This window comes from Borostomias antarcticus, assembly GCF_949987555.1.
Source record: "Borostomias antarcticus genome assembly, chromosome: 16".
NCBI classification, from domain to species: domain Eukaryota; kingdom Metazoa; phylum Chordata; class Actinopteri; order Stomiiformes; family Stomiidae; genus Borostomias; species Borostomias antarcticus.
Window position 1 is genome coordinate 22,741,581 of NC_140249.1, and position 25,636 is coordinate 22,767,216.

The following is a 25,636-nucleotide window of genomic DNA, read 5'->3' on the forward strand; positions in this document are numbered from 1 at the left end:
GAACAACAGTGGAGTGAGCCGGAGCCCCAGGCGCCCAGGTCCTGTGGTGTGGTGCTAGAGCCGGAGACCCGTCTCAGGGCCCCATGAAGGGGGGAAGAGAGAAGAGGAAAGCCCCTAGCTGCTGCTTTGTATACCAATCGCTGAGCTGACTAATGTGCCTCACTCTCTCTCTCTCTCTCTGTCCCTCTCTGTCTCGTATGTCTCTCTCTCTCTCTCTCTCTCTCCATGCCCCCCCTTCTGTCTCTCTCTCTCTCCATGTCCTCCCTCTTCTCTCTCTCTCCCTCTCTCTGTCCCCCTCTGTCTCGTTCCATGTCTCTCTCTCTCCATGCCCCCCCTTCTGTCTCTCTCTCTCCATGCCCCCCCCCCCCTTCTCTCTCTCTCTCTCTCTCCCTCTCTCTCTCGCTCTACAACTGTTTTCCGTTCCGCTTTATGTACGGTTGCTATGAACATATGCTCCTGGCAAATTATAGACAAAGTTGTGGTCCGTGAGGTTTGCAGCTAGAGGAATTAGCGCAGCCATGTTCCTGTACAATAAAATAATATTGTTTTACCAGAACTACATAGTCTAGGCTACACTGAACGCAGTCACACTGTAGAGTTCTGGTAGAACCGGGACAGTGGCAAACTGTGGCACAGTTTGCTCTTGGTTACTGAATGGGGATGTACGATTTGACATGGGGCTGTGAAGAGTTTGGTGAGGAGAATTCAAGCCAAAATCCTTCCCCAGATAGCAAGTGGATCTGGGCCATATACAGGCCAGATCTGGCCCTTGTGGCTTAGTTCCGGCCCATATATGGCCCAGATCCGCTTGCTATCTGGGTCACGATGATGTTTGGACTTGAAAGTTTGGGACGCTGAATGGAGATCAAGCTAAGCTGCCTGCGAGGCATACAGTAGCGTTGGCATAGGCCGAAGAAGGCATGTGTGTTCTTTTCGCATTTCCCCGAGGTGGAGATCAAGATATAAAGATATAAAGTGCTGAGACTGGCAAAAACAAGCACAAATCTAACACACCCAATGATAATACTATAATGACACCAGATCAGGAACCCACCTGTTTGCGATATAGCGAGTGACATGACAGGAGAGAGATTGTGGTCTGAAGTTCATTTGAGGTAACTGCTTGAAGTTGACTCTAATTTCAAATTGTATCAAGTTTCTCTGTCACTTTTTGAAGAAAAAAAAACGTGCCGTGCTTCAGTAACACACCTAGATACGGTATCTACGGCATTATCAAGACCAAAAGCAAACCTGAGGAAGCCACAGAGCGAAACGCATCGTTCGCCATATTTTCACGTGAATTAAATCAAAGTCGATTCTGACTCTCCTGGTGTGCACCGGATCACTTCAATTGTATGTCTGTTTGTTCCTACAGGGCACCCATAGATTTTCCCCCCACATCCAACCAGCACCACAGAAGATAATGGATCATCTGAAACCCTCAAAACCCTCAGACTGTCACCCAAATTACAACAGGTTCAAACCCCTGTTCACACTGTCCTCCGCCAAATCCAACCTCTCTGAAAGCTTTTAATTTATGTCCATGCCCTCCTCACTGGCCGGCGTAGCAGCAAGCTAGCAAGTTAGCGCTCCTGTGATTGTTGGCACATGTAACTGTCCCGCGCCTCCGCGCTGCTGCGTGTAGAGAATACAGTTAGCGCTGGGATTGTGTGGAACAAAGCGCGCCCCGAGATTACACTTGATCCTCTCACATCCTGTTCCCCCGCGTCTAGCGATGGGGCGGACGCAGACGGACACAGATCCCGCCGATAACGGACCCGCCCGCGGACGGACGCGGCTGTGTGTGGGTGTGTGTGTGTGTGTGTTCGCGGGCCACGTCAGCAGACAATCTGTAGAAGGGAGGGCGAGGGGGAAGCGCGGTGGGGGGGGGGGGTGTTCGATGGAGAAAGAGAGAGAGAGAGAAAGAGAGGGGTGGAGATGGGCGGACCACCGAGCTGTCTGAATCTGACAGTGATATAGGCACTATACTGTTTTGGCCCCTGTCGAAGAAGGGGGCCCACTCTGGCTGGCTACACGGATGCTGGAGGAAAACAGTGTGCACCATCTGAGAGAGAGAGAGAGAGAGAGAGAGAGAGAGAGAGAGTGTTGACCTTCAACCAGCTATGGCGACCACAGCCCACACCACTCTGTAGTGCAGCCATGCGCAGACTCCCTATCTGATACAGCCAGGCGGCGAGATCCTACACGTTTACGTCACAACGCACACATCCCCGCTCTGTTTTCTCTGGGCCTGTCAGGAGGACGGGAGGAGGGGGGGAGGATTAGGACTACCCACATGATGACGGCTCCCAAAAAGAGGCCCTTTTATTCTCCTCTGTTCCAGCATAGCACAATACACGCATCATTTACATAGGGCTATCCGCATGATATCAAACCCCACTCGTCCCGAGGGCCGCGGTATCACCAGGCTTAGTGCTATGTTGTCTAAAATCAACACGGATACTTGATCTATCTGGGATAATAACATACTAAAGATACTATAGCTAACCAGAGATAACAAAGATACTATATCTCTGATACTGCTGTCAAGAGGGAGATAGCATATCTGTTTTGATAACCGTAATTTGCTTTTGCAAAGTGAGGAACAAGCTAGGAGAGGAGAACTTGTGTGTAGCTATAAAGATAGGCCTGGGTGGTTGTTTGCTGAGGTGACTAATGATATTTGGGGAGAGTTCACCAGTGTCAGAGCTTCCACTTAGCTGCGCTGCAAACATCTAGGGTTGAATCATGTGTTTTTACTGTCTTTTTAAACGAGGAGGACTCTGTGGGTACAACACTTGGCTACAGGAGTTGGAATGTTTTAGGTACTGTGTCAGACTCTTGTGCAATCTTGTGAGGGGTATCAAATCATGATTGTAGTCAGAATTTTAATTACTTTGTTTAACTCCCTCCAGTATGTTTGAGGTGAAATATGGGTAGAGACAAGAATGCTGTATATGAGAAGAAACACATTTGAGTCCATAATACCCATTTTGACTTATTTATTGTGTTTACTTTGAAGGGGAATCAAATATACAGAAAATTGATATGCAGAGTGAATGAAGCATTTGTCTGATGTCTTTGCCTTGAAGGAAAGTTGTTTTTGTGATATTTAAAAGAACCATTTGTCTTTCCACATTTCAATTTGATGTCCCTTTCTCAAATACTTCTGAGAAAAATGGGTCTTGTTGAAAATATTCAGCTGGACATAATCAATATTTCACCAAGCATTACCTTTCATGTTGTCAACTTGGGGGAAAAAAAAAGAATATAAGCATAAATTAAACCACAAGTTTATGGTTTCAAACATACCATTGCATTCCCATTGTTAACTGTCTGAGGATAGTAGTTCATAATTAAACTCAGATCTGAGATAATGTGTCTGCATTCGTGCAGTGTCCAGTTTCACCACAAGCTATTCTGAGAAAAGCAAGGGGCTCGAACAATTCATTTATAATTGGCATCCAGAACGGTGTTGTCCTACAATCACAAGCCTCAGATACGATACTGATGAGAATGCATGCAACCTTTTTCAGTCGTGCCTCATCACTACTGCAACGATGGCGTTTAACTTGAGGAGACGAGTCCCAATTTAGGCAAACGGCGATGATTCCATTTAAACCAAACTGCTTATCTTCTGCGAAGTAATGCCATCTATCATAGCCTGTATGAGTTGAAATATGACAGCTCAATCTACTATTACAGTGAGATCAGTTAAGCTGATTTGCACTGATAGCAGATAGCTATAGCGCTCAAGCCAGAGGGTTGTCTCAAATAATAACAGAGCGTGGATACGAGAGGAACACAGAGCAAACCACAACTTCAGGAAAAACACAGCCTCCACCACAATACTTCTGGAATGAGAGACGACCCCAACCAAATCATCCCTGATTTGATCAATTTATTCTGCGGGTTGATATTAACATACTCGACTGGACTAAGAAGAATACAATACATGTAGTGTGCACGGTTTTGCTTTGGAGGGCTTTTTGAAGCAGGAAAAACAAAGTGGGATCTCATGTATGCACCCTGTGACCTGCGGGGTTCCAAAAGAAAAAGCACGACGCGGAATTAGACGTCTTTTAAAACACCTGTGTTAATCCAACGTGTCTCGTTCGAAGATGATCCCGAATCCTGGTTCCGACCTCTCTCGCTGCAGCGAAGACAAGACCCCCTAAAGCTGTCTGTATTGTGGCGGTTATGTGTGGGGGGGGGTGACCCTTCCCCCCGCCCTCCCTGTCGGAGGAGCTGTGAGCCAGGGGGGGGTGACCCTTCCCCCCGCCCTCCCTGTCGGAGGAGCTGTGAACCAGGGGGGGGTGACCCTTCCCCCCGCCCTCCCTGTCGGAGGAGCTGTGAGCCAGGGGGGGTGACCCTTCCCCCCGCCCTCCCTGTCGGAGGAGCTGTGAGCCAGGGGGGGGTGACCCTTCCCCCCGCCCTCCCTGTCGGAGGAGCTGTGAGCCAGGGGGGGGTGACCCTTCCCCCCGCCCTCCCTGTCGGAGGAGCTGTGAGCCAGGGGTACTCCTCCTGATCGTGTACGTGCCTGTCCAGGAGCCCTTTCCACTCAAGTGGATTTCAATCAACCTGCTGACTTACACATCTTTTATCTGCTCTAGAGTAGACGCCTGTTTTCGGGTCCCCGTGCCCAGCCAGCGGCCCCGTGACCCCCCCCCCCCTCCCGTGCCCCCCCCCCCCCCGCCACCCCTCCCCCCGAGGGCAGTGTGGGAGTGAAGGCCCTGCTGGGGGGGGGGATGATACTGTATGCGCCCAGGGGAGGAGGAGGGACAGACATGGGAGCTCATCCATCCCTCTCTCCCTCCCTGCCCCCCCCCCACCACCCTCCATTACCACCCTCACACCCCCCTCAGCTCGCCACATTCCACCTAGAGTTTGGTATTCCCCCTTGTCTAAACCCCCCCCCCCCTCCTCCTCCCCACCCCCCCCCGCCTCTTTTTCAGTCGGTGACCAAGCGATTAGGCCTCTGAGGCATTTCTCATGTCTCTCGCCCCGCTCCCCTGGCCGGTGCCTTGGCGCGCCTTCTCCGTCCGAGTTTAAAAAACGTATCAAGTCAGACCTCGGGGGGCTATAACTCAGGGCCTGTCCGCTGCAGGCTGCGCAGGAAAGGTGCAGAGGGAGAGAGAGAGAGAGAGAGAGAGAGAGAGAGACAGGCAATGTAGGTCAAAGAGTAGAATAGCCTGCTTTCTGACGCCCTCGGTGGTGACGGAGCAGGTATTTTTAGCGTAAGGATCACATGACGTGACAAAAGGAACAACACTGAGTCCCATTGTTCGTCACTGAGTCCCACACGTGGAGTCCTCTGTCGCTATCGCAGCTACGCCAATCTGAGTCGTTTAGCGTGTGTACGAAATAACACAAACGCCACAACGCCCCTGCTACACCGAGTGGTTCAACTTGCCCTCCCCCCCCCCCCCCCCCCCCCCTCCTGCACAGCATCCATTCTTGTGTAATGAGCCGGGGCCAGAGCGATTGAACTTTTGCAATATTTCACCGTCGGCACAACAAAACCCTTCTTTCAGATGAAAAGCCTGAATCACAATGGTGACAAACTGGCTCGAAAGTTAAACAGAGAGTAACTGGAGTGGCCCAGTTTATGGGGGGGGGGTTGTATCGGCCTTTGATGCTGAGTGTAGCCGTTGAAAGGTGTCCGTTTTCATGTTCTAAACGCTAACATCAAGCGGAGGTGGGCTGTTTGCGTTGAGGCCGTTAACGACGCGGACGTTCAGGTTCAGGGTCTTTCAGCCCGGGGGTGTCCGTCCGTTACAGGTGGACGACAAACACGCTGTGTGATGTCACGCAAGATAAGGCTTTGTGACATCATCACACGCCATCTGATGATTGGTCATGTAAGCAATGGAGCAGCGAATCACAGTCTGCAGTAGAAACAAGAACGCCATCACATAACACTTCTGCCTCAGTTCGGCTTCAGATGATGCAATCATACAGGCCTACTGCAGTAGGTTTGTAGTTCAGTAGTAGTATGAAACATTAAACACAAAGTAAGCGCACTATTGTGTAAAAACCATTGAGAATAGGTCACTGATTTACTACAGGTTGTAAGAAACTATTCAGTTAGGAGGGAAAGCCGTGCGTAAAGCGCTATGGTGAAGCCACTATGCAGCACAGAACAGTATTGAAGCTACAGTAAGCAGCTGAGTACCACTACAAAGTCGTTCACCCTTACTCTCCCTCACATCTGCCTCGCTCTAACTACTTACTACTTCCCTCTCTGCCTTCACAATGGACTCAACTTCAACTGTGTTCAATTGTCTGTTATTGCTTTTGTCTGTTGTTGTGTCAGATTAGTCGAGTGTGTATACCTACTATGGAGCCGACTGTTACATTTCACCGCGTTGTATTATGTATGTGACGAATAAACTCAGAATCTGAATCTGTTATTAAATCTTTATAAGGTTTAATATGCCGTCCAGTACCACCCACTTCAGTTAGCAGAAAATAATGTACTCCACATTTTATGGACTTGAGGTACAGACGCCGTGCCAACGCCATTCCCAGGCATGGGGATCAAGGATTGCTAAATGTTCCTTTGCAGAGAAAACGAACAAACAAAACCCCATCAGTGTTCATGGCCTCGTTCTCAGATCTGTCTGTTCAAACAGAACAGGGGAGCCAACGGAGGAACTGTTGAGTGATGTGACTGTAAGGCAATGGGGTCCGATCCATTTTTCCATCTACTGTATCCATCCATCCTTTCAAGTGCTATTCCACAGCTTCCAGTGTTAAAATGCAGCATTTGCCAAAGTGCAAAGTTATTTTTAAAGGGATATATATACTTTATATATATACATATTTACAGTATATTTACAGTATAATGCAGAATCGAATAGCTCGGAAACGGACTCCTTCATTGAATAAATATATTTGGGGTTCTGTAATACTCAATAACCCAGCTATTAATGTGTGCTTTCTTGGAAAGCGAAGGCAATACCACGGAACCGGTCCAAAGTGACCGACGACGTCCAAGACTAGGCAGAGCAGAGAGAATGCATTAGGCTTGCGGTCGGCTGATCTTTAGCTCTCGAAAGAAAACGCCGGCATCTCCCCCAATCCCAAACTAAGACTGGACCGCTGAGAGGGGGAAAGGTTTAGTGTTCATAATTTGGGGATTTAAATGAAAAAACTTCACTACGAGCGGAACAAGAATTTTTTCCCCCGCAGTTGATTATGATGATGTGGGAATTTGCAGATTCGGGAATAGGGACTGGAACATTTATCTGAGAGGGGTGTATTCCATGATTTCATATTCCATACCAAACAAGACTGTGATACATACAGTAGTGTGCAGAACAGACCGAGTCAGAGGACATGGCTACTGCTCCTCTCGTTAGCTAATTGGGAATAACTTACAATGGAAAAACGCATATGAAAAACACGCGCTAACGGTGGACAGCAAGCCAATGGCAGCTTTGACGTGGTGTTGACAGGAACCACTAAATGAGCCACTTTTCCACATTCTCAAACAGGAAGTTGAGATGCTTCAGTTGTGGTCCTGGTGGTTCCCTAGGGGGAGGGTAAGAACCTGGGCCGTCTCCGCCAACCACTGACCTTTCCACCTACTGTAGTGGAGAGTGTGACCTCACCATTTATTGGCTCAGAGATGCTTCCCTAGGAGCCAATCGGTGACCTGTACCCTCTCTTAATGAGCCACACTGGCTTATCTCTGGGCTGAAGTTCTGAGGGAATGTTTATTTACCATCCGATGACATTCCACGTCAGTAAAATGAAAGCAAGTTTGTTTGAACGACATAATATCTATCATGGTTCCCTCTGAAAAAGGGTCTCTCCAATGTCTAACTCTCCCAACAAACCAACTACTGCTCAGGCCGACTTAAACGATACAGAGAACCGCTAAAAAACGGTACCTGGTGCTTTTTACAACGGAGAAAACAGAAAACAAGCGAGATGATACTCCGCCGACCCCAAAGAGGAGCACACAACCCGATCGGTCTCTCGGTGGCGAACAAGTCCCACTGAGGAGGGGGTAGAGAGGAGCGCGATGGGGAGACGCGGAGGCCACGGAGAAAAGAAGTGGAGATCCATTACAAAGAACGCCACATTTACAACAAAGAGAAATGCTTTTAGAGGGTCTGGAGCTAAGTCAGCCGCTCCTAAATGGCGGTGATTGTTAACAGAGCCATTGGATTAAATGCACAGTCGAAAACCACACTTTAACAGCAACAAAACTTCTCTAAATGAAAGGAAATGTATAAAAGTCCCTGTAAAACAAAGCCATGCAAGAGAGTTCTGCGGAATGTGGGGTTTTGAACAAAAGCACAGCAAATGTAAATGTTTTGTCTGCTTGTAGCTCTCTCTGCCCGTATGTACATTATAATACACAGACACACACACACACACACACACGTATGCACACAAACACACACATGCATGCACGCAAACACACGTGCATGCACACAAACACACACATTATGTACTGTACGCACACAAACACACACAAGCATGCCCGCAAACACACGTGCATGCACGCAAACACACACACACATATGTACTGTACGCACACAAACATGCATGCACACAAACACACACGTGCATGCACACAAACACACAAACACACACGCACACAAACACACACGGCATGCACACAAACACACACACGCGCACACGCACACACAAAGCAGCAGGGAATGGACACAACCAATTTAGCCAGATTAGCAACAGATGTGTGTCCATCTATAATTTGGGTTCGCTACAATAATACCATTAGTTGTCTCCTCATTTTAACATATCATTTTTCAACCCTACTTTTCCCCCATTAAGCTTTAGTGCTTTTGGTAACCTTTCCACAACTCCGGTGCAGCCAGCAATGTGCGGCATGGCCCTAACCAGACGTTTCGATGCAAATCTTACATCAACAGATCTCTCACGACCGGCCTGGAGACGCGCAACCAGTGTGAACTGCAGCGAAGAGGCACTGAGACTCTGCAGGAATGGTAACACATTATGCTGTTTGCTTGAGAGAGAGGGAGAGAGGGAGAGAGAGAGAGAGAGAGAGAGAGAGAAAGCAGCCAGACCAGTGTGAATGGTTCTACAATAGAGTGCGAGTCAAAGAGGTCTGTGTGTTGTTGGTTAAAGTCTGACTCTGTGATGTGTGTAGCGTGGGTTTGGCTTGGGGAGAGCCCAGAGTGGAGAGAGAGAGAGAGAGAGAGAGAGAGAGGGAGAGAGAGAGAGAGAGAGAGAGAGAGGGGACTAGTGCTGTCTAACTGGTGCTCTATTTCGGCTCTTTTTTATCATTGGGAGAATACAAGACAGAATATATCCTCTGTTAGGCCATTCGTGCCGTGTAGGATGATATCGTGTAGGATGATATCGTGTAGGATGATTTCGTGTAGGATGATATCGAAGGCCATGGCTAAAGGCTGTATTCTGCCTTCTGCCACTTCCAATCGTATCTTCTAAGTTAAGCTTCCATGCAAATAAATAGCATGTAAAGCCCAGCATCTCTCAATAACAATTTGCCCACCATTCTACAGTATCATTTGATTGATTGATTGGTTGATTGGTTGATTGATTGGTTGATTGATTGATTGATTGATTGGTTGATTGGTTGATTGATTGATTGACTGACTGATTAGAAATAGAGGACACCATCCCAAACACCCACACAGCAGAGCAGAGAGGAGAAGAGCAGTCCCACCCTGCAGAGACAGAGCCCCAGACAGGACCCAGACTGACCTACTCGCAGCTCCTGTCCGAAGACCGTCCTCTCCCCCAGGGCGGAGCAGTTCCAGCGGCCGTAGCGGAACTGGTACTGACACTCATTGATGCCCAGCTGGGCGCCCTCGCCCACCACGATGATGGCGTCCGGGCGGCTCTGGCAGATGGCCCGCTGGCGAGGGGCCAGCCCGGGGATCTTGTTGCAGATGATGTTGGCACCCAGAGCCACCACAGAGGACAGGGCCCTGTGGAGATAGAGTGAGATGCGCGCACACACACACACACATTCAGACACACACACACACATTCAGGCACACACACAAACACACATTTGGACGCACACACACACACACACACATTCAGGCACACACACACACATACACACATTCAGGCACACACACAAACACACATTCAGGCACACACACACACACACACACACACATTCGGACGCACACACACACACATTCAGGCACACACACACACACACACACATACACACACACACACACATTCAGGCACACATACACACACACACATTCAGGCACACACACACATTCAGGCACACACACACATTCAGGCACACACACACACACATTCAGATGTGCCACAACACATACACACACATATACACACGCACACACACACACACATTCGGGCGCACACACACGCACACACACACACACACACACACACACACACGCACACACACACACACAATGAGTTAGAACCACAGGAGTATAGACAGACTGAGTCACACATATGAATCTCCTCAGGATAGGATTCAAATTCAACCAATGATTGATGAGAATTCCTCTGTAACTGTGTGCTGTGCTGCACAAATATTTCGCTTTAATGGATTAGAAGTGATTCAAAGGGAACCTCTGAAACCAACAACACAGAAAAATAACACTAGCTAGACATGCTAAAACAGCCCCAAGAAAAAAAAACTGACATTGTATTTATTTGCTTGCTGACAATGTCTCCCCACATCGGTTTGGCAGGCGACACTAGAGAAATGAGTTGAGGTTTTGCGTTAATTTTTAGGTAACGTGGGAGGAATTGTTTCCAGGCACGAGAGAAGCTGGGCAAGACTTGGCACGGAGATGCTCTAATTTGTAACTGGGCTTCTAAAGATGGATCCAGGGTTCACATCCCGACAGAGAAGTCACGCAAAAATATGGAAGCCCTAATAATTCAAGATTTATGTGTTTGTGAAGTGAACACACACATTGTGGTGTAATACGTCGCCTATTAATAACTTTCCGCTGTGACATTTCTTGTCGTCATCCACAGTGTCACAGTACAGTGTAAGCCTGGCTGTAGCCTATGCAGGGGATTTGACCCCATAACCCGCTGTATTGTGCGGTTGTTGGATACTATAGGGTTAAAACTCAGCCCTATGTAACCATCATGTCGTATAACTCCGGACGAGACAACGATCCTTCCACTTTGGGGGAGCCCATCTGATCGGCTCACGGGATGTGATAACATCACGACATGTTGGACGGGTTTGGGGCCGCTGACGGCCGGCTAAACAAAATGTTCTTGTGTTTATAGCCGTGCGAGGCCTACAGATACATCCTTTTCAAACATGTCAAGAGACAAGGGGCCATTAAGGAGCGTGGAGGCGGATGCCAGCTTTGAAGGGTGACGTAGGCCCTCCGAGGCATTCACCACAAGCCGGGCAGGACGGAGCAGGCAAGCGGTGTGTCAGCAAAAAACAGAGGTTGGGCGAAGGGGGGGGGGGGGAGGGGGGGGGGGGGGAGATGTGGAGTGAGGGAGAGAGAAACGTTGGGTGAGGGAGAGAGAGAGGTTGGGTAAAGGGGAGGGGGGGGGGGTGAGGGAGAGAGAGAGGTTGGGTAAAGAGGAGAGGGGGGGAGTGAGGGAGAGAGAGAGGTTGGGTAAAGGGGAGAGGGGGGGGAGTGAGGGAGAGAGAGAGGTTGGGTAAAGGGGAGGGGGGGGGTGAGGGAGAGAGAGAGGTTGGGTAAAGGGGAGGGGGGGGTGAGGGAGAGAGAGAGGTTGGGTAAAGGGGAGAGAGAGAGGGGGTGTGAGGGAGAGAGAGAGGTTGGGTAAAGAGGAGGGGGCGTGAGGGAGAGAGAGGTTGGGTAAAGAGGAGAGAGAGGGGGAGTGAGGGAGAGAGAGAGGTTGGATAAAGAGGAGAGAGAGGGGAGTGAGGGAGAGAGAGAGGTTGGGTAAAGAGGAGAGAGGGGGGAGTGAGGGAGAGAGAGAGGTTGGATAAAGGGGAGAGGGGGGAGTGAGGGAGAGAGAGAGGTTGGGTACAGAGGAGAGAGAGAGGGGGAGTGAGGGAGAGAGAGGTTGGGTAAAGAGGAGAGAGAGCGGTTAGGTGAGATAGAGGGGGAGTGAGGGAGAGAGAGAGGTGAGTGAGGGGGAGAGAGAGGTTGGGTGGGGGGGAGTGGTTGGGTGAAAGGGAGAGAGAGAGGTTGGGTAAAGAGGAGAGAGAGCGGTTAGGTGAGAGAGAGGGGGAGTGAGGGAGAGAGAGGTGAGAGGGAGAGAGAGAGGTTGAGTGAGGGGGGAGAAAAAGGTTGGGTGAGAGAGATGGTGAGTGAGAGGGAGAGAGGGTGAGAGAGGGTGAGTGAGATGGAGAGAGAGGGTGAGTGAGAGGGAGAGAGAGGGTGAGTGAGAGGGAGAGAGAGGGTGAGTGAGAGGGAGAGAGAGGGTGAGTGAGAGAGCGAGAGAGGGTGAGAGGGCGAGAGAGGGTGAGAGGGAGAGAGAGGGTGAGTGAGAGGGAGAGAGAGGGTTGTGAGAGATAGAGGGTGAGTGAGAGGGAGAGAGAGGGTGAGAGAGATGGAGAGAGAGGGTGAGTGAGAGGGAGAGAGAGGGTGAGTGAGAGGGAGAGAGAGGGTGAGTGAGAGGGAGAGAGAGGGTGAGTGAGAGGACGAGAGAGGGTGAGTGAGAGGGAGAGAGAGGGTGAGTGAGAGGGAGAGAGAGGGTGAGTGAGAGGGAGAGAGAGGGTGAGTGAGAGGGCGAGAGAGGGTGAGTGAGAGGGCGAGAGAGGGTGAGTGAGAGGGAGAGAGAGGGTGAGAGGGCGAGAGAGGGTGAGTGAGAGGGAGAGAGAGGGTGAGTGAGATGGAGAGAGAGGGTGAGTGAGAGGGAGAGAGAGGGTGAGTGAGAGGGAGAGAGAGGGTGAGTGAGAGGGAGAGAGAGGGTGAGTGAGATGGAGAGAGAGGGTGAGTGAGAGGGAGAGAGAGGGTGAGTGAGAGGGAGAGAGAGGTTGAGAGGGCGAGAGAGAGTGAGTGAGAGGGAGAGAGAGGGTGAGTGAGAGGGCGAGAGAGGGTGAGTGAGATGGAGAGAGAGGGTGAGAGAGCGAGAGATGGTGAGTGAGAGGGAGAGAGAGGGTGAGTGAGAGGGTGAGTGAGAGGGAGAGAGAGGGTGAGTGAGAGGGCGAGAGAGGGTGAGTGAGAGGGAGAAAGAGGGTGAGTGAGAGGGAGAAAGAGGGTGAGTGAGAGGGCGAGAGAGGGTGAGTGAGAGGGAGAGAGAGGGTGAGTGAGAGGGCGAGAGAGGGTGAGTGAGAGGGAGAGAGAGGGTGAGTGAGGGGGAGAGACAGGTTTGGTGAGAGGAAAGAGAGAGAGGGTGAGTGAGAGGGAGAGAGAGGGTGAGAGGGAGAGAGAGGGTGAGTGAGAGTGAGTGAGAGGGTGAGTGAGAGGGAGAGAGAGTGAGTGAGAGGGAGAGAGAGGGTGAGTGAGAGGGAGAGAGAGGGTGAGAAGGAGAGAGAGGGTGAGTGAGAGGGAGAGATGGTGAGTGAGAGGGAGAGAGAGGGTGAGTGAGAGGGAGAGATGGTGAGTGAGAGTGAGTGAGAGGGTGAGTGAGGGGGAGAGACAGGTTTGGTGAGGGGAAAGAGAGAGGTTGGGTGAGAGGGAGAGAGAGTGTGAGTGAGGGAAAACAGAGTGCGTGAGGAAGAGAGAGAAAGGGAAGAGTAGGGGAGAGAGAGAGAGAGACTTGACTACATTTTGTAAATTCCCCCCTGACTTCGAGAACAAAAGATGTGAATGTTGATTGGAAATTGCTTAAGGGCAACCATGTTCCCTTCCTGGTAATTAACTCTCTCCACAAAGGCCAACGTCAATTTCAAATGTAAAACCACATGTTCAACTGCAAACATAACTACGATGACATGTATCTGACAAAACTGAGCTCGACCTCCTTTTCAAAGTGAAAACTTAAGTCCACTGAGTTAGCTAATCATGAATGAAACCCAATGTCAAAAGATTTACTGAAGCGTGAATAAGGCACCTCTCTTGGCCACATGTTCATGGTTTTGCAAAGGTAGAGTCACTATTACCATCATAAGAAAGTGAGATTAAAACAAATCCTGACTTGATAGCTTATAAACATGAGGGTACGTGTGTAGGACATATACTGTACCGAAGAAGTCCAAATTTCTCATCTTCAGTTGAATGTCCGGTAGAATGTGCATAATTAATGTGCAATAGAATAAACTATGCATGACAATCCCCTCACTTCTGTAACAGCTTGATAACCAGGACCTCAGTGTCTCATTCAAGTCCATAGAGGGAATTGATTCCTGTTGCCAATAGATATCCAGTCAAATTATGTTATTTAAAATCCATGACCTCTCTTGACCTTTGGACCTATAGGGTTCACAGAAAAAATATTTACTTCAGACCTGAGTCAAAATATTATTGGAAATCCTTGCAAATACGTTGAACACTTGCTTGAGTCTATCTAGAATATCAGGTTTGTGGAGTTTCAATTTTTGGGACCAGTCCATTGGTTCCACAGTGCCAGGAAAGATCAATCAAGGTATGGCACAGGTAAGTATTTGAAATGATTTAAAATACTATTTCAATCTTAATCTGAACTTGTACTATTGAACTGCTGTTGTCCATAAGATGTAAACAGTGCACCTGATGGATAGGGACAATCTAAAGTCCACTTGGTTATATAGGCTACACATATGGATGGATAGGGATAATTATAAGTTAATTTGGTTACAGTATACTGGTATACACTGAGACAGGTGAGTTATTCGTCAGTGCCAAAAACTGTATTCATAAAGTATACAACTCTTGTACATCTTTCTTTCAGTAAGTCACGGTGCGCCAACGTTAAAGTGACTAAAAGACTTAAATGAAAATGCTATTTATCTTTTGTGGAAGTAAGTGTCTTCCCTTCCGTTAACTCTTGCTACTTCCACCTGCCAATTCACAGAATCACTGCTGGGCACGGCCTCACAAAACCATCAGACAATGCAAAACAGGGCATTCCATACTTAAGCCTCTAAATCCCTGCATCATCAAAGTGCACAAATGCGATTCTGTTTGCTTAGTGACGATTCTGTGTGCACACTGGCAGTCTGGGACCACTCGGTCATACTGTAGCCTCGGTTTCAAACCCAGAGAGCCCGTTCCAATTAGAGGCTTTGAGGAGAGAGACCCAGTAGAACTTGAATACACTGTCATACTCCATCAGTATCGGGTGGCGGGCAATCACAAGGCTATCAGTGACAACAGGTGAATAAAAGGCAATTGTTTTGACAAGAATTACTCCTCTTTAAGCCACCATATTGATTATACTTTACAAAATGATTTACATCTGTCTCAGGATTCAATACTTGTATCAACCATGAGGTCCCCACAGACCAGCATTTCAAGAGGAGAACCAGAGCAAAATAAGAACTAAGACCCAAACAAAGCTAAGAACCCGAAAAGAGTCAAACGTAGAGTATAACCTCAATGAATAATTAAATGTTTGAATTAAATCGATTAGAGACCGTCATCGAAATTGGACAGGAGTATGGCACTTCCATCTGCTTTACAACTGCCTGTCTATACTCATGTGGTTCTAACTCTGTGTGTGTGTGTGTGTGTGTGTGTGTGTGTGTGTGTGTGTGTGTGTGTGTGTGTGTGTGTGTGTGTGTGTGTGTGTGTGTGTGTGTGTGTGTGTGTGTGTGTGTGTGTGTGGATGTTGGAGGGTGGGGGGGCAGTTCCATGACATAGGATTATGACCTGAGGAAAGGCTGGCTCTCCACACTGACACACACACCAGCACACACACACACACACACACACACACACACACACACACACACACCAGCACACACCTACTCCATCACAATCCTACACTTTGATCTGACGCTGCACATTCAGCTCAAAGGTACACTTAACAAGAAATAGCGTGTCAACACATAATCTTCTCATGAAGCAACTAATTCTGGAGGATTTATTTAGTGAACTCTGGAAAAAAAAATCTGTCAGGTTGGCCTTCTCTCAACAAAAACAGAAAGTCCTGTCCTATCAAAATTCTCAGGTGATAAAAGATAACCCTAAAACCATTATAACTTTAATTTCAAAAAAGCTCTTACACGTGGATTAAACGATGCGATACGAAGGTGTAGGATATCTTCTTAATGGATAGCGTGCTTTGCGGAATCCCCTTACAGAAGGCTAATTTGCCACCCATGCAGCTCAACAAATTTCACCGTGAGTTAAACACGCATAAACATTAGCTGCACATGTGTGATGTAGAAGAACACTCGATGATGGGGGTATCGCACTCTCTATTTCACATTCCATGTTTAACACTTCCTCGTCCATAAAACGCACATTTTACTGCGGTATGCTGCATTTCAAGCATTTTTAATTATAAAAACAAACAAATGGTATAGTCAGTAATATGCAAACCAACACTAAACATAGACATGCCCACTTTTAACTGCGACCAGAAACCACATCTATTTCAGTATCAAGTTCGGGGTCTCCATCGCCGGAAAGGGGAAAGTATGTTTCAGTTATTATTTTAGAGACTAAAATAAAAGCAGTGTTCTCCAGCGAGAGCAACTCGTTCTTTTGATTCGGCGAGTATTTTAACGGGTGTCAATCACATGATATGTTTTATTGTCCTTCCGCCAGATGTGGGTTTAAATTATAACCTCGAAAATCTGCAACTAAGAGTACGGTGATGTAATGCATAAAGTATAATCCCTCACAAGTTCTGACAGGTAGGCTAACCATGCCCGCATGCGTAAAAGCTATCCATACCTTGATCTGCAATTCTAGTTTGTAGACTACTCTACAGAAAATAATGAAATAATATTCTCTGCATCACAATTGTCTTGAACATCTCTGCCGCTTTGTGGCCAAACTAAATCGTGCCCAACAGTCATAACAACAATGTTACAGTATAATGTATGTCGCTCTGAACGATTACAACAAAAACGTAGCCCTATATTTTCACTCGCACGCATCACATCTTGCGCATTACCACCTGCGGAACGGCCGCGGGGGTTATCAACTCCATCTCATCACTTTATACCCACGTGGGCTAGTTGGATTTCCCCACTACTTGAGGCAACAAGCATGCGTTTAATATTTTCAATAACTGTTCAATAGATTAAGGACTTCGCCAAAATATCGTACAATTTAGTTAAAATGACATAGGCTAGCCTATTTAAATCTCATTCGGTGCGCTAAAAGTGCTCATGCATGCGCCCAAACTCTCACAGAATTTTCTATCCTCATTTAGCTATGGAGTAGTTTACATTGACCAGGTTTAATACATAATTTTGAAATCGTTTCGGATGGGCTTAATTGGGCTCTCTGACTCGCTGAAGAAGATATCTTCATTCTCTCCAATGATATCCAACAACCTGCGCTCCGTGCTCTTTGGGAGAAAGATCCCCAGCAAAATAATATCCTCGTTCCCCATGGACCCTGTGTATCAATGCAAACCATAAACTCCGTGCATGAACACGAGCGAACACAGACAATTAGGCTAATTAGGGGCCCGGTAATTGGGTCAACTTACAGGTAGCTCCCACTCGTGAGGATGAGGAAGATCTGTGGATAGTAGACTGACAGCAGTACACTGCGCGACGAGAAGATGATCATGATGACATTGAACAAATGGCCGCTTTGGGATTGAGTGAGAAAAAAAAAAGAATAAACTCCTTAATTCCTGTCGCGCGTTTTAGTTCCCCTTGCTCAAAATCAAAAAAGCGGACTCCAGTTTGGTGCGATGAGTCTGTGGTGCTTGCTTGAGTGGCGGTGCTATGCAGCTCCTAGCTCCCAGGGCCGTGAGTGTGCTGCGGGCGCGGAGATTGGCTCTGTCATCTCTCAGCGGTAGAGGCAGTTACAGAGTGTGGTTCCCGAGCCGGAATGATGATGGTTTTAGGGATTTTGGATGGCAGAAAAGTGCCTTTCTCCACTCTCTGAGGCTCGTGGCTGCCATTGGGCAGAGAGAGACACTGCTATCCGCCCACTTCTGCGCCACAACAGGACAATAGGGTGACACTGATCCATTCCACTGGACAGGGCTTTCATTCACTAAATCTGAGGCAAACGTAAACATACTCTGACACAGTGACTGTAGCATCATTCCCGCTTTGCGCCATCAGATTTGGTGTGCAAGCATTAAATGTAGCCTACAGTTATAGCCTAATTAATCACTAGGGCCTATACATGTGGGGCCTACTGCCGAAGTGTCACCAAGTCATAGGTGATGCACTAGGCTACATAAACGAAAACGTGACAACATGTAGGCTAGACTATGTATAAGCTAATTATAGGCTTCAGAATTAATTGATATCTGGCATTATTGCATTTGAGTTAAGCATGTCATATGATCTAGACTAGAGCGAGATGAACATGTGGAGTGAAGCGCTCTCTCTGCACTCTCGCCTCAGCCCAACCTGACATCACTCTTCACCTGCAGACTCAGTCCTTGCGTGTGAAGAGGGCATCGTGAAAGACTTCCCCAGGACGCACAACAAGGGAGGAATTGCGCGGGAAGAGCAGGCTTGATAAACCCTTGAGATATCAGTTGAATGTTCACGTAATGTGACGTTTTTTCGCTTCTGAAGTTTGAAATGTCGACTGAACACTCCTGGAGACCGAAGAGCACCCTCCATGAGCTACTCCAGGTGCGTGACAGAGCCATGCAGAGATGTGTTATTGGACATGTCAGACATGCCGTTTGTTATTTGACATCATGAGGGCCCACACCAGCAACGCACGCGGAGGGATTACACCTGTTGTTTTTGCTAAGATAACAAAAGTTTGTGAATTCTTGTCATATTACAGTAGTCTGGCAGATTAATGGATTTGAGAATTTCAAAGGGGGCACTGCAGCGTTAGCTTCATGTATTATAGCTCCAATTATAACCCGAAAAGCTGACAACATAGTAGGCTAGGCCTAAATTAAAGTAACTAGTTCTATATATAAGGCTATAGCCTAATTGCATGAATGCTATTTCACAAAACAGACAGGACAAACGTAATAACATGGTAATTAATAATAATAGTAATAACAAATAGAACTTTGCTATCATATTGTGAACAGACAAGAAGATATAAGTCATTGGCGTGCATCAAGGTGAGGTAGGCCTGTTGCACAAAACAGGTAAAAACTCAGTCTGGGCAATGGAATGTGGAAATACAGCTCGCCTGCCGCTATTAATGAAGGTATGCAGTGAGCTGGAGCCCACAGAGAAGAACAAACCTACACTCGAGAGGGGATGACCAACCATTGACAATAACACGAATCAATCCGATATAGTGCCAATTGTTGAATAACTGCACACATTTACGCACGCCTCAATCGGCTAGAAGGCGAATTTTGGCTGAAACCAGTAAAGTCAATCGGTCAGAGGGCATCAGTGTCCAGTCCACACACGTTGATTGATAACCTACATTGCATTTCACATGCAAGTGAATACACTAACCACACAGAGTAAACAAGATAAACGAATGAATAAACACGATGACATTCACACTCACCCAAGCCTCAGGTAAATGATGCCAAAACACAAGAACACGTAGAATCTCCACCGTCGCAGGGGTCTCTGCATGATCATTCCCACTTCGAGGACGGGCCATTCACTATAATCAAGTGGTCACGCTTGCTTTCACATGTGCAGTTCAACCTTTCCAGATGCAAATATGAGTTTTGTTCTCCACGAATTCAATGATTAACTCCTTTGAAATCTTAAACCGTCTAAAATCCATGTTCTGCGTGCACAGGTGAGCCGCGAGGTGAGGTTGTTTGTTCCAAAAGGTGATTAAAGGGTTCGGAAACGCAACATGAGCGAGGGAACGGTGTCGAGAGGTGAACGAGTTCTCCAAGGAAGCGTTAATGTTTTCGTCCTCAGTTTAAAAATAGGGTTACATAGCATGATGAATTCTCATTTGTTCTTTAACGCCAGGTAAAATTACACCGGGTGCAGCGGTACCCAGATTGCAGGAATATCGTTTGTACAGAAGCCTTGACACATCGCTTGCAGTCCCTCTCTATTGACGACATCTTAAATTCTTTCCATGTAGCTGCAGGTATTCTAATGGGTACAGGTAACAAAAGCTCTCCACGCCTCCTCCTCTCAATCTGCATGGATATGCAGCGGATGGGAAGGGCTTCAGTGCTGAGCTGAACACGTGCACTTGTTGTACAGCCACAGAATTAAACAGGGGAAGGAATTGGAACTTCCTTATATACTGGTATAAGAGAGATGGCGACTTAGGCCGTTGCCCACCAACCACCCTTTACTAGTTATGCCCATCTCAAGTAGTGAGACAAGGAATTAGTCATCGTTAGATAAGCTGATTAATTTGCCATAGCTTGATAATGAATTTATAGCATGATATTTACACAACATTGTTGTTATTTATCTTTTTGATCTAAAGCCGAACAATATCAACAATAATAAATGAGATCAACATTACCCATGTTTATAATTGAATGGGCAGGGATGTGCTTAGTGTGAAATATTGACCGTTTAATTGTTTTAAGCTTCCAAGAAAGGAAGATGATGAAGAATAGGATACCTGTGTGATGCTCAAAGTTGTGCTCTCTTCCTGAGTATCCGAGCTGTAGCCTACTCTGGAAAACACCCCCTGGTGGTAAGAGGCGACATCTTGTAACTCCGAGGACCCAACAGCACAATGGCTGGTGTCCCTTTGCTGTGTTAGATACAGCTCTGTAAAAATACATGTATATTTGATAACGGGTTTGGAGATACTTAAAGACACTTAAACATCCAGTACATGACAAAATACATAAAATATCACCTGTCAACAGGTTAATTAATTGTTATTTGCTGATATTATATAATATTATCTGATGTTTTGGCACGTAGGTTTCATAATATGCAAATACTGTGGGGTGCACTTTGAACTTTGCTATAAATGATTCAAAATTATTTGTATTGCAGGCAACGACTTGCAAAGAAATTATGCATGTCTTCAAGGTTTTATGACTGTGAAATATTTTGTTAAAACAACACATAAGTCATATAGCATATTTGCACAAAACTATAAGCATGAAAATGTCCAAACTGGTTTAATAATTACCGCATAAACTGAAATTACAGACATGAGACGTCCTTGCGCAGTGAATTGTTGTTGACCACGAGGAACAGAGGAAACCGCTGAAACCTTTGTTTCAAGACATCCTTGCTTTGTGGTCCGCAGGCCTTTCCTTCAAAACATGGCCATCAAAATACCAGATGGATTTCAGAAGTAATGAAGTCAACATAAAGAACCAGGGTGACATAAAAAGACACATATTTGATGTCTCCCCGTAAAAGATGGCCTTGTTTGTCTTCAAACGTACTGTTGCTCTGGGTCGAGGCAGGGTGGGGATGGTCCTGTTTAGCTTAATTAAAATGTTCAAAGGGCCAACATATTTTATTAAGCTGAATCCTCAAAGACCAGGGACAATGTGCGTCAGGGCTGTTTGTCACCCGCCGTGCACGGTCATCGCAGACATGTTACAGACATACAGTACACACGCTCTCTCTCTCTCTCTCTCTCTCTCTCTCTCTCTCTCTCTCTCTCTCTCTCTCTCACACACACACACACACACACACACAAGACACTGGAGTGGCAAGGCGTAGTGTTTGTTTAACTTTAGAGCTTCGAGGACAGAAGCAACGATGAGCACTTAAGAATGAAAGTATACATATGAGCAAGTCATAGGATGTATGATAACGCACCCTCATGTCATTTTACATCACATTGTAGATGTGATGTAAAATGTTTTACATTTTACATGCCATTTTACATGCCCCCCCCAGATTTTTCAGAACTGGGGGGGGCAAGGCAGACACCTTCTTGTGGCGCACCCCCGTCAGTAGTTGCGATTAACCACCACAAGCGAAGCAAAGTCTGCCAACTGAGGGTCACCACCCAGCTGGTGTTCGGCTGCCACCGGTGGGGAGGGTAGCCGGCGGAGCTTGCTCTGCTCACCAAAGGTTGAACTGGACTCTCGCCGAACAATCCTCGACTGGCTTGGAGATTGAGTGGTTGTTTGTGACTTAAAATCGTCAACGTCTACAAGCCTCCACCCTCGCGAATCACACCAGCGTATCTCCCAGTCTTCCCCTGCTCTTGTCTCTATGCTGGCGACTTCAACTGCCAGCAGGAGGATTGGGGGTACAGCACCAATACACCCGACAGAGAGAACCTAGCTGTTTGGGCAGCTAACAACAGCCTGGCCCTGTTGTACGATCCCAAGGGCGCAGCCAGCTTTGTCTCCGGTCGCTGGAAAACCGTGACGAATCCTCACCGGCATTCGCGAGTGTCAACGTTGATAACCGGCTCCCTCATAGACACATGCTAGGAAAGTTCCAGCTAACCACCTAACACCAACAATGTGGATAAGGCGTACCGGGAACTCTGCAGCATACTGGTGAAAGCGGCCAAAAAATCCATCCCATGCGGATGTCGCAACAGCTACAAACCGTACTGCAATGTGGAGTGCGAGAGTCTCTACTGTGCCTTCCTCCGGGCCCCCCGAGGAGCTGAATCAGACAGGCTTGCTTCTGCCCTGCTGTCAAGACAAGTGAAAGCCGAAGTAGGCAAGAGCGCTGGAAGGAGGTCATTAACTCCATCGACTTCTCACACTACAGCCGCAAGGCATGGAGCATCCTTAACAACCTCACTGGTAGGTCTAGACACTCCCCCGTCACTGCCCCATCTCTGCAAACAAAATCGCATCACTATTTGTGAAAAGTGGGACATACAAGGGCAAAGACCGCAAATCGTCACGTCTCGTGGCAAAAGAAATGTCTGGCCTCTGGAAGGCTACAACTCCTAGCGGTGGTAACATCTCGGGTGAATTCACACTGGAGGAGTTCGCTGCTGCCCTCCAGCATGTAAAGCCAGGGAAAGCTCCGGGGCCTGATTCTATCTGTCTGGAGCTTATACTCCATGCCACGCCTGCCTTGAAGTCCTGGTTAAGAACGTCCTCTCTTCGTGCTGCCGCCAAACTCAAGATCCCCAAAATATGGAGAAGAGCCCTAGTTGTCGCAATCCCTAAACTGAACAAGCCTGAAGGGGACCCCAAGAGTTACCTCTCTGCTATGTATCCCCTTCAAGATTCTCGAGCGCCTCATCAACGCCCGAGTCGAACCAATTTTCGACCCGCTGCTCCCAAAGGAGCAGGCTGGGTTCCGACGTGGGAGATCAAGTCAAGTCAAACTTTATTAATAAAGCACATTTAAAAACAACAGTGGTTGACCAAAGTGATGTACAGTGGGACTCAAGTCATCGATTACAGCTTTTCGGCCAAAAAGAAGGCCGGAGCCATCTTTATAGACCTGGCGGCTGCCTACGACACAGTATGGCACCACGGCCTCACCTGCAAGCTGCTCCACCTGCTGCTAGACAGGCACATGGTCTGCATGATCATGGAGCTTGTCCGAAACCGCAGCTTTACCCTCACCACCGGTAGCAGACAGCGAAGCCGGTTGCAATGCCTTAAGAGTGGCGTCTCCCAGGGATCTGTCCTGCCCCCCCTCCTTTATAACATCTACACCTACGACCTGCCGAACACAGTCTCCAGGAAGTACGCCTACTCAGACGAACTTGCGCTGGTGTACTCTGCTGGAGACTGGCAGGCCGTGGAGGAGACCCCGAGCCAGGACATGCAGACGCTAGCGGCATACTTCCGTAAATGATTGAAGCTCAGCGAGGCAAAGACGGTGTCAGCACCCTTCCACCTTAACAACAAGGAAGATAAACGTGAGCTCCAAATACACATCAATGGAACTCGAACCAACCTATCTCGCCGTGACATTGGACAGGTCGCTCATGTTCCACCGACACCTCGAGTCACTGCACAAGAAGTTACCAGCTCGTGTTGCATTAATGGGGCAACTGGTCTATTTAGGCAGGGGTGCCGGCACAAAAACACTGCATACGGCAGCCCTAGCCCTGGTCTACTCCACCGCCTCATCGATCCACCTATAAACGAAGCCTTGCGCATTGTGACAGGATGCCTGCGTCCCACTCCTGTGGACAACCTTCCCATCCTCGCAGGCATCCAGCCCGCTGGCCTTCGCCGCACAGAAACCACAGCACGTCTGGCCTGCCGGGCCGTGGAGCCTAATCACCTGCTCCACGACAGGCTCACTGCAACAGCGGAGCCTCCCCGGCGTCTCAAGTCGAGACACCCTTTTGTGCCAGCTGCATGGGATCTCCTGCTGGGATGGACTTACCCAGACCGGCGTGGGTGAGGCCTAACCGTCTCCAGACCGACGTCGGACGCTTCCGCTCATCGATGCACAAATGGGGCTTGGCATCCTGTGCGTCGTGCGAGTGTGGTGCTGAGGAACAAACCGCAGACCACGTCATCCAGGACTGTCCAATATACCAGACACCCAATGGAATGCGTGGCCTGACGGTCGTGGATGATGAAACGGTGACATGGCTCCTGGAGGTGTGCCCGGATATATAGCCCGGGTGACCCCCTCACCCAGGCTCGGAGTGGTGAAAAGATAGCCCCTCGGCCCCGAGCCTGGGGGGAGAGAACGAAACCAACCTACCCATACAACAAAGATTTTTGATGGTCAAATAAGTTATCAGTATTAACAAATCAAAATGTATAAAGCAGCTTTATATATATACTGATTAAAAATATTAAGGGAACACTTACTCATACTTAATCACATCCAGCCCTCAATGGGTTAATGATTGTGGTTTCTATTGACCGTCATTATGTTCTTGGCGAATTGCACAATTGCGAATTGTAATCATAAAGATTTTCAACTTGGTTAATTCGATCATGGAGATCCACAATGATGAATGATGACTGGCGTTCCCTTAATTTCTTTGAGCGGCGTATATATGTAATTTACTTAACCTGGTGAAAGTCTGGTGACCTTTTGGGGATACATACAGCAGCAAAAGTTTTAACTGTCAGAAAAACTATTTCACAATTCTATCTGCCTCTTTTCATGTGCAATGTTCTGCAAGGGAAGGGGGAAAATGTGAAGAAAAAAAAGAGTATTTTTGGCAGGCGCAGGCTGATATGTCGCACTGTCTTTTTGAATGTTATTAAGTGCTCTTGACCGACAACTAAATAAGAAAACCCACCGTGCACCCTTATGTTTGCATAGGAGCCCGTTCAGCTGGAAAGAGTCTGTAACAGTGCAGTGAAATGAATGAGTGGGTCATGCCAAACCGAGAAGAGCCGTCTGGGGCTCCGCCACATCTACATAGGGCCCCAGGCAGGCAGAACCACCCCCAACGGCCCCCCGACCCCCCCCCCCAACGGCCCCTGCTCCACCAGATCTTTCTGCTCCCCTAGCGTTAACACTTCCCTTCATTAGCTAAGGGAAGATTTAGTTTGGCACAGAGTTATTTTGTTATAGTTGCTTTGGTGAAAGGAGGCTACCCCTGAAAAGGAGGCCCAACGAGAGCTAGGAGAAGCTATCAGAGACGAGATTCGCAGGATAGAGAGAGATTGAGAGATTGAGAGAGAGGGGTAGGGAGAGAGGAAGAGAAACAGATCAAAAGACGGGAGGAGAGAGAGAAAGAGATGGACTGAGACAGAGAGATCGTGACTGAATGAGAGTGAGAGAGGGGGCAGTGACCTAAGAAAATGAATAGTTGGATGTCTCCTCGTACATAAACTAGTGGGAGGTTCTCACCACCCAGAGGTCAAAGGTCAGATA

The 25,636-nt window shown here is 47.8% G+C and overlaps 1 protein-coding gene across 2 annotated transcripts in view; it reads right to left on the minus strand.

Annotated features, from left to right (window-relative positions):
* Positions 1-19,540, minus strand: part of wnt7bb (wingless-type MMTV integration site family, member 7Bb) — a gene marked incomplete at both ends in the record, with an annotated part of 31,370 nt that extends 11,830 nt beyond the window's left edge. The window contains 2 exons of one of the 2 annotated variants that reach the window (XM_084450873.1): positions 9,723-9,953; positions 19,464-19,540. In XM_084450873.1, coding sequence (XP_084306999.1) covers positions 9,723-9,953; positions 19,464-19,540 — 308 coding nt within the window. Of the gene's footprint in view, positions 1-9,722; positions 9,954-17,493; positions 17,577-19,463 lie in introns of those variants that run through there. The other variant, XM_084450872.1, reaches the window with a different exon arrangement.
* Positions 19,541-25,636: the final 6,096 nt, after the last annotated feature.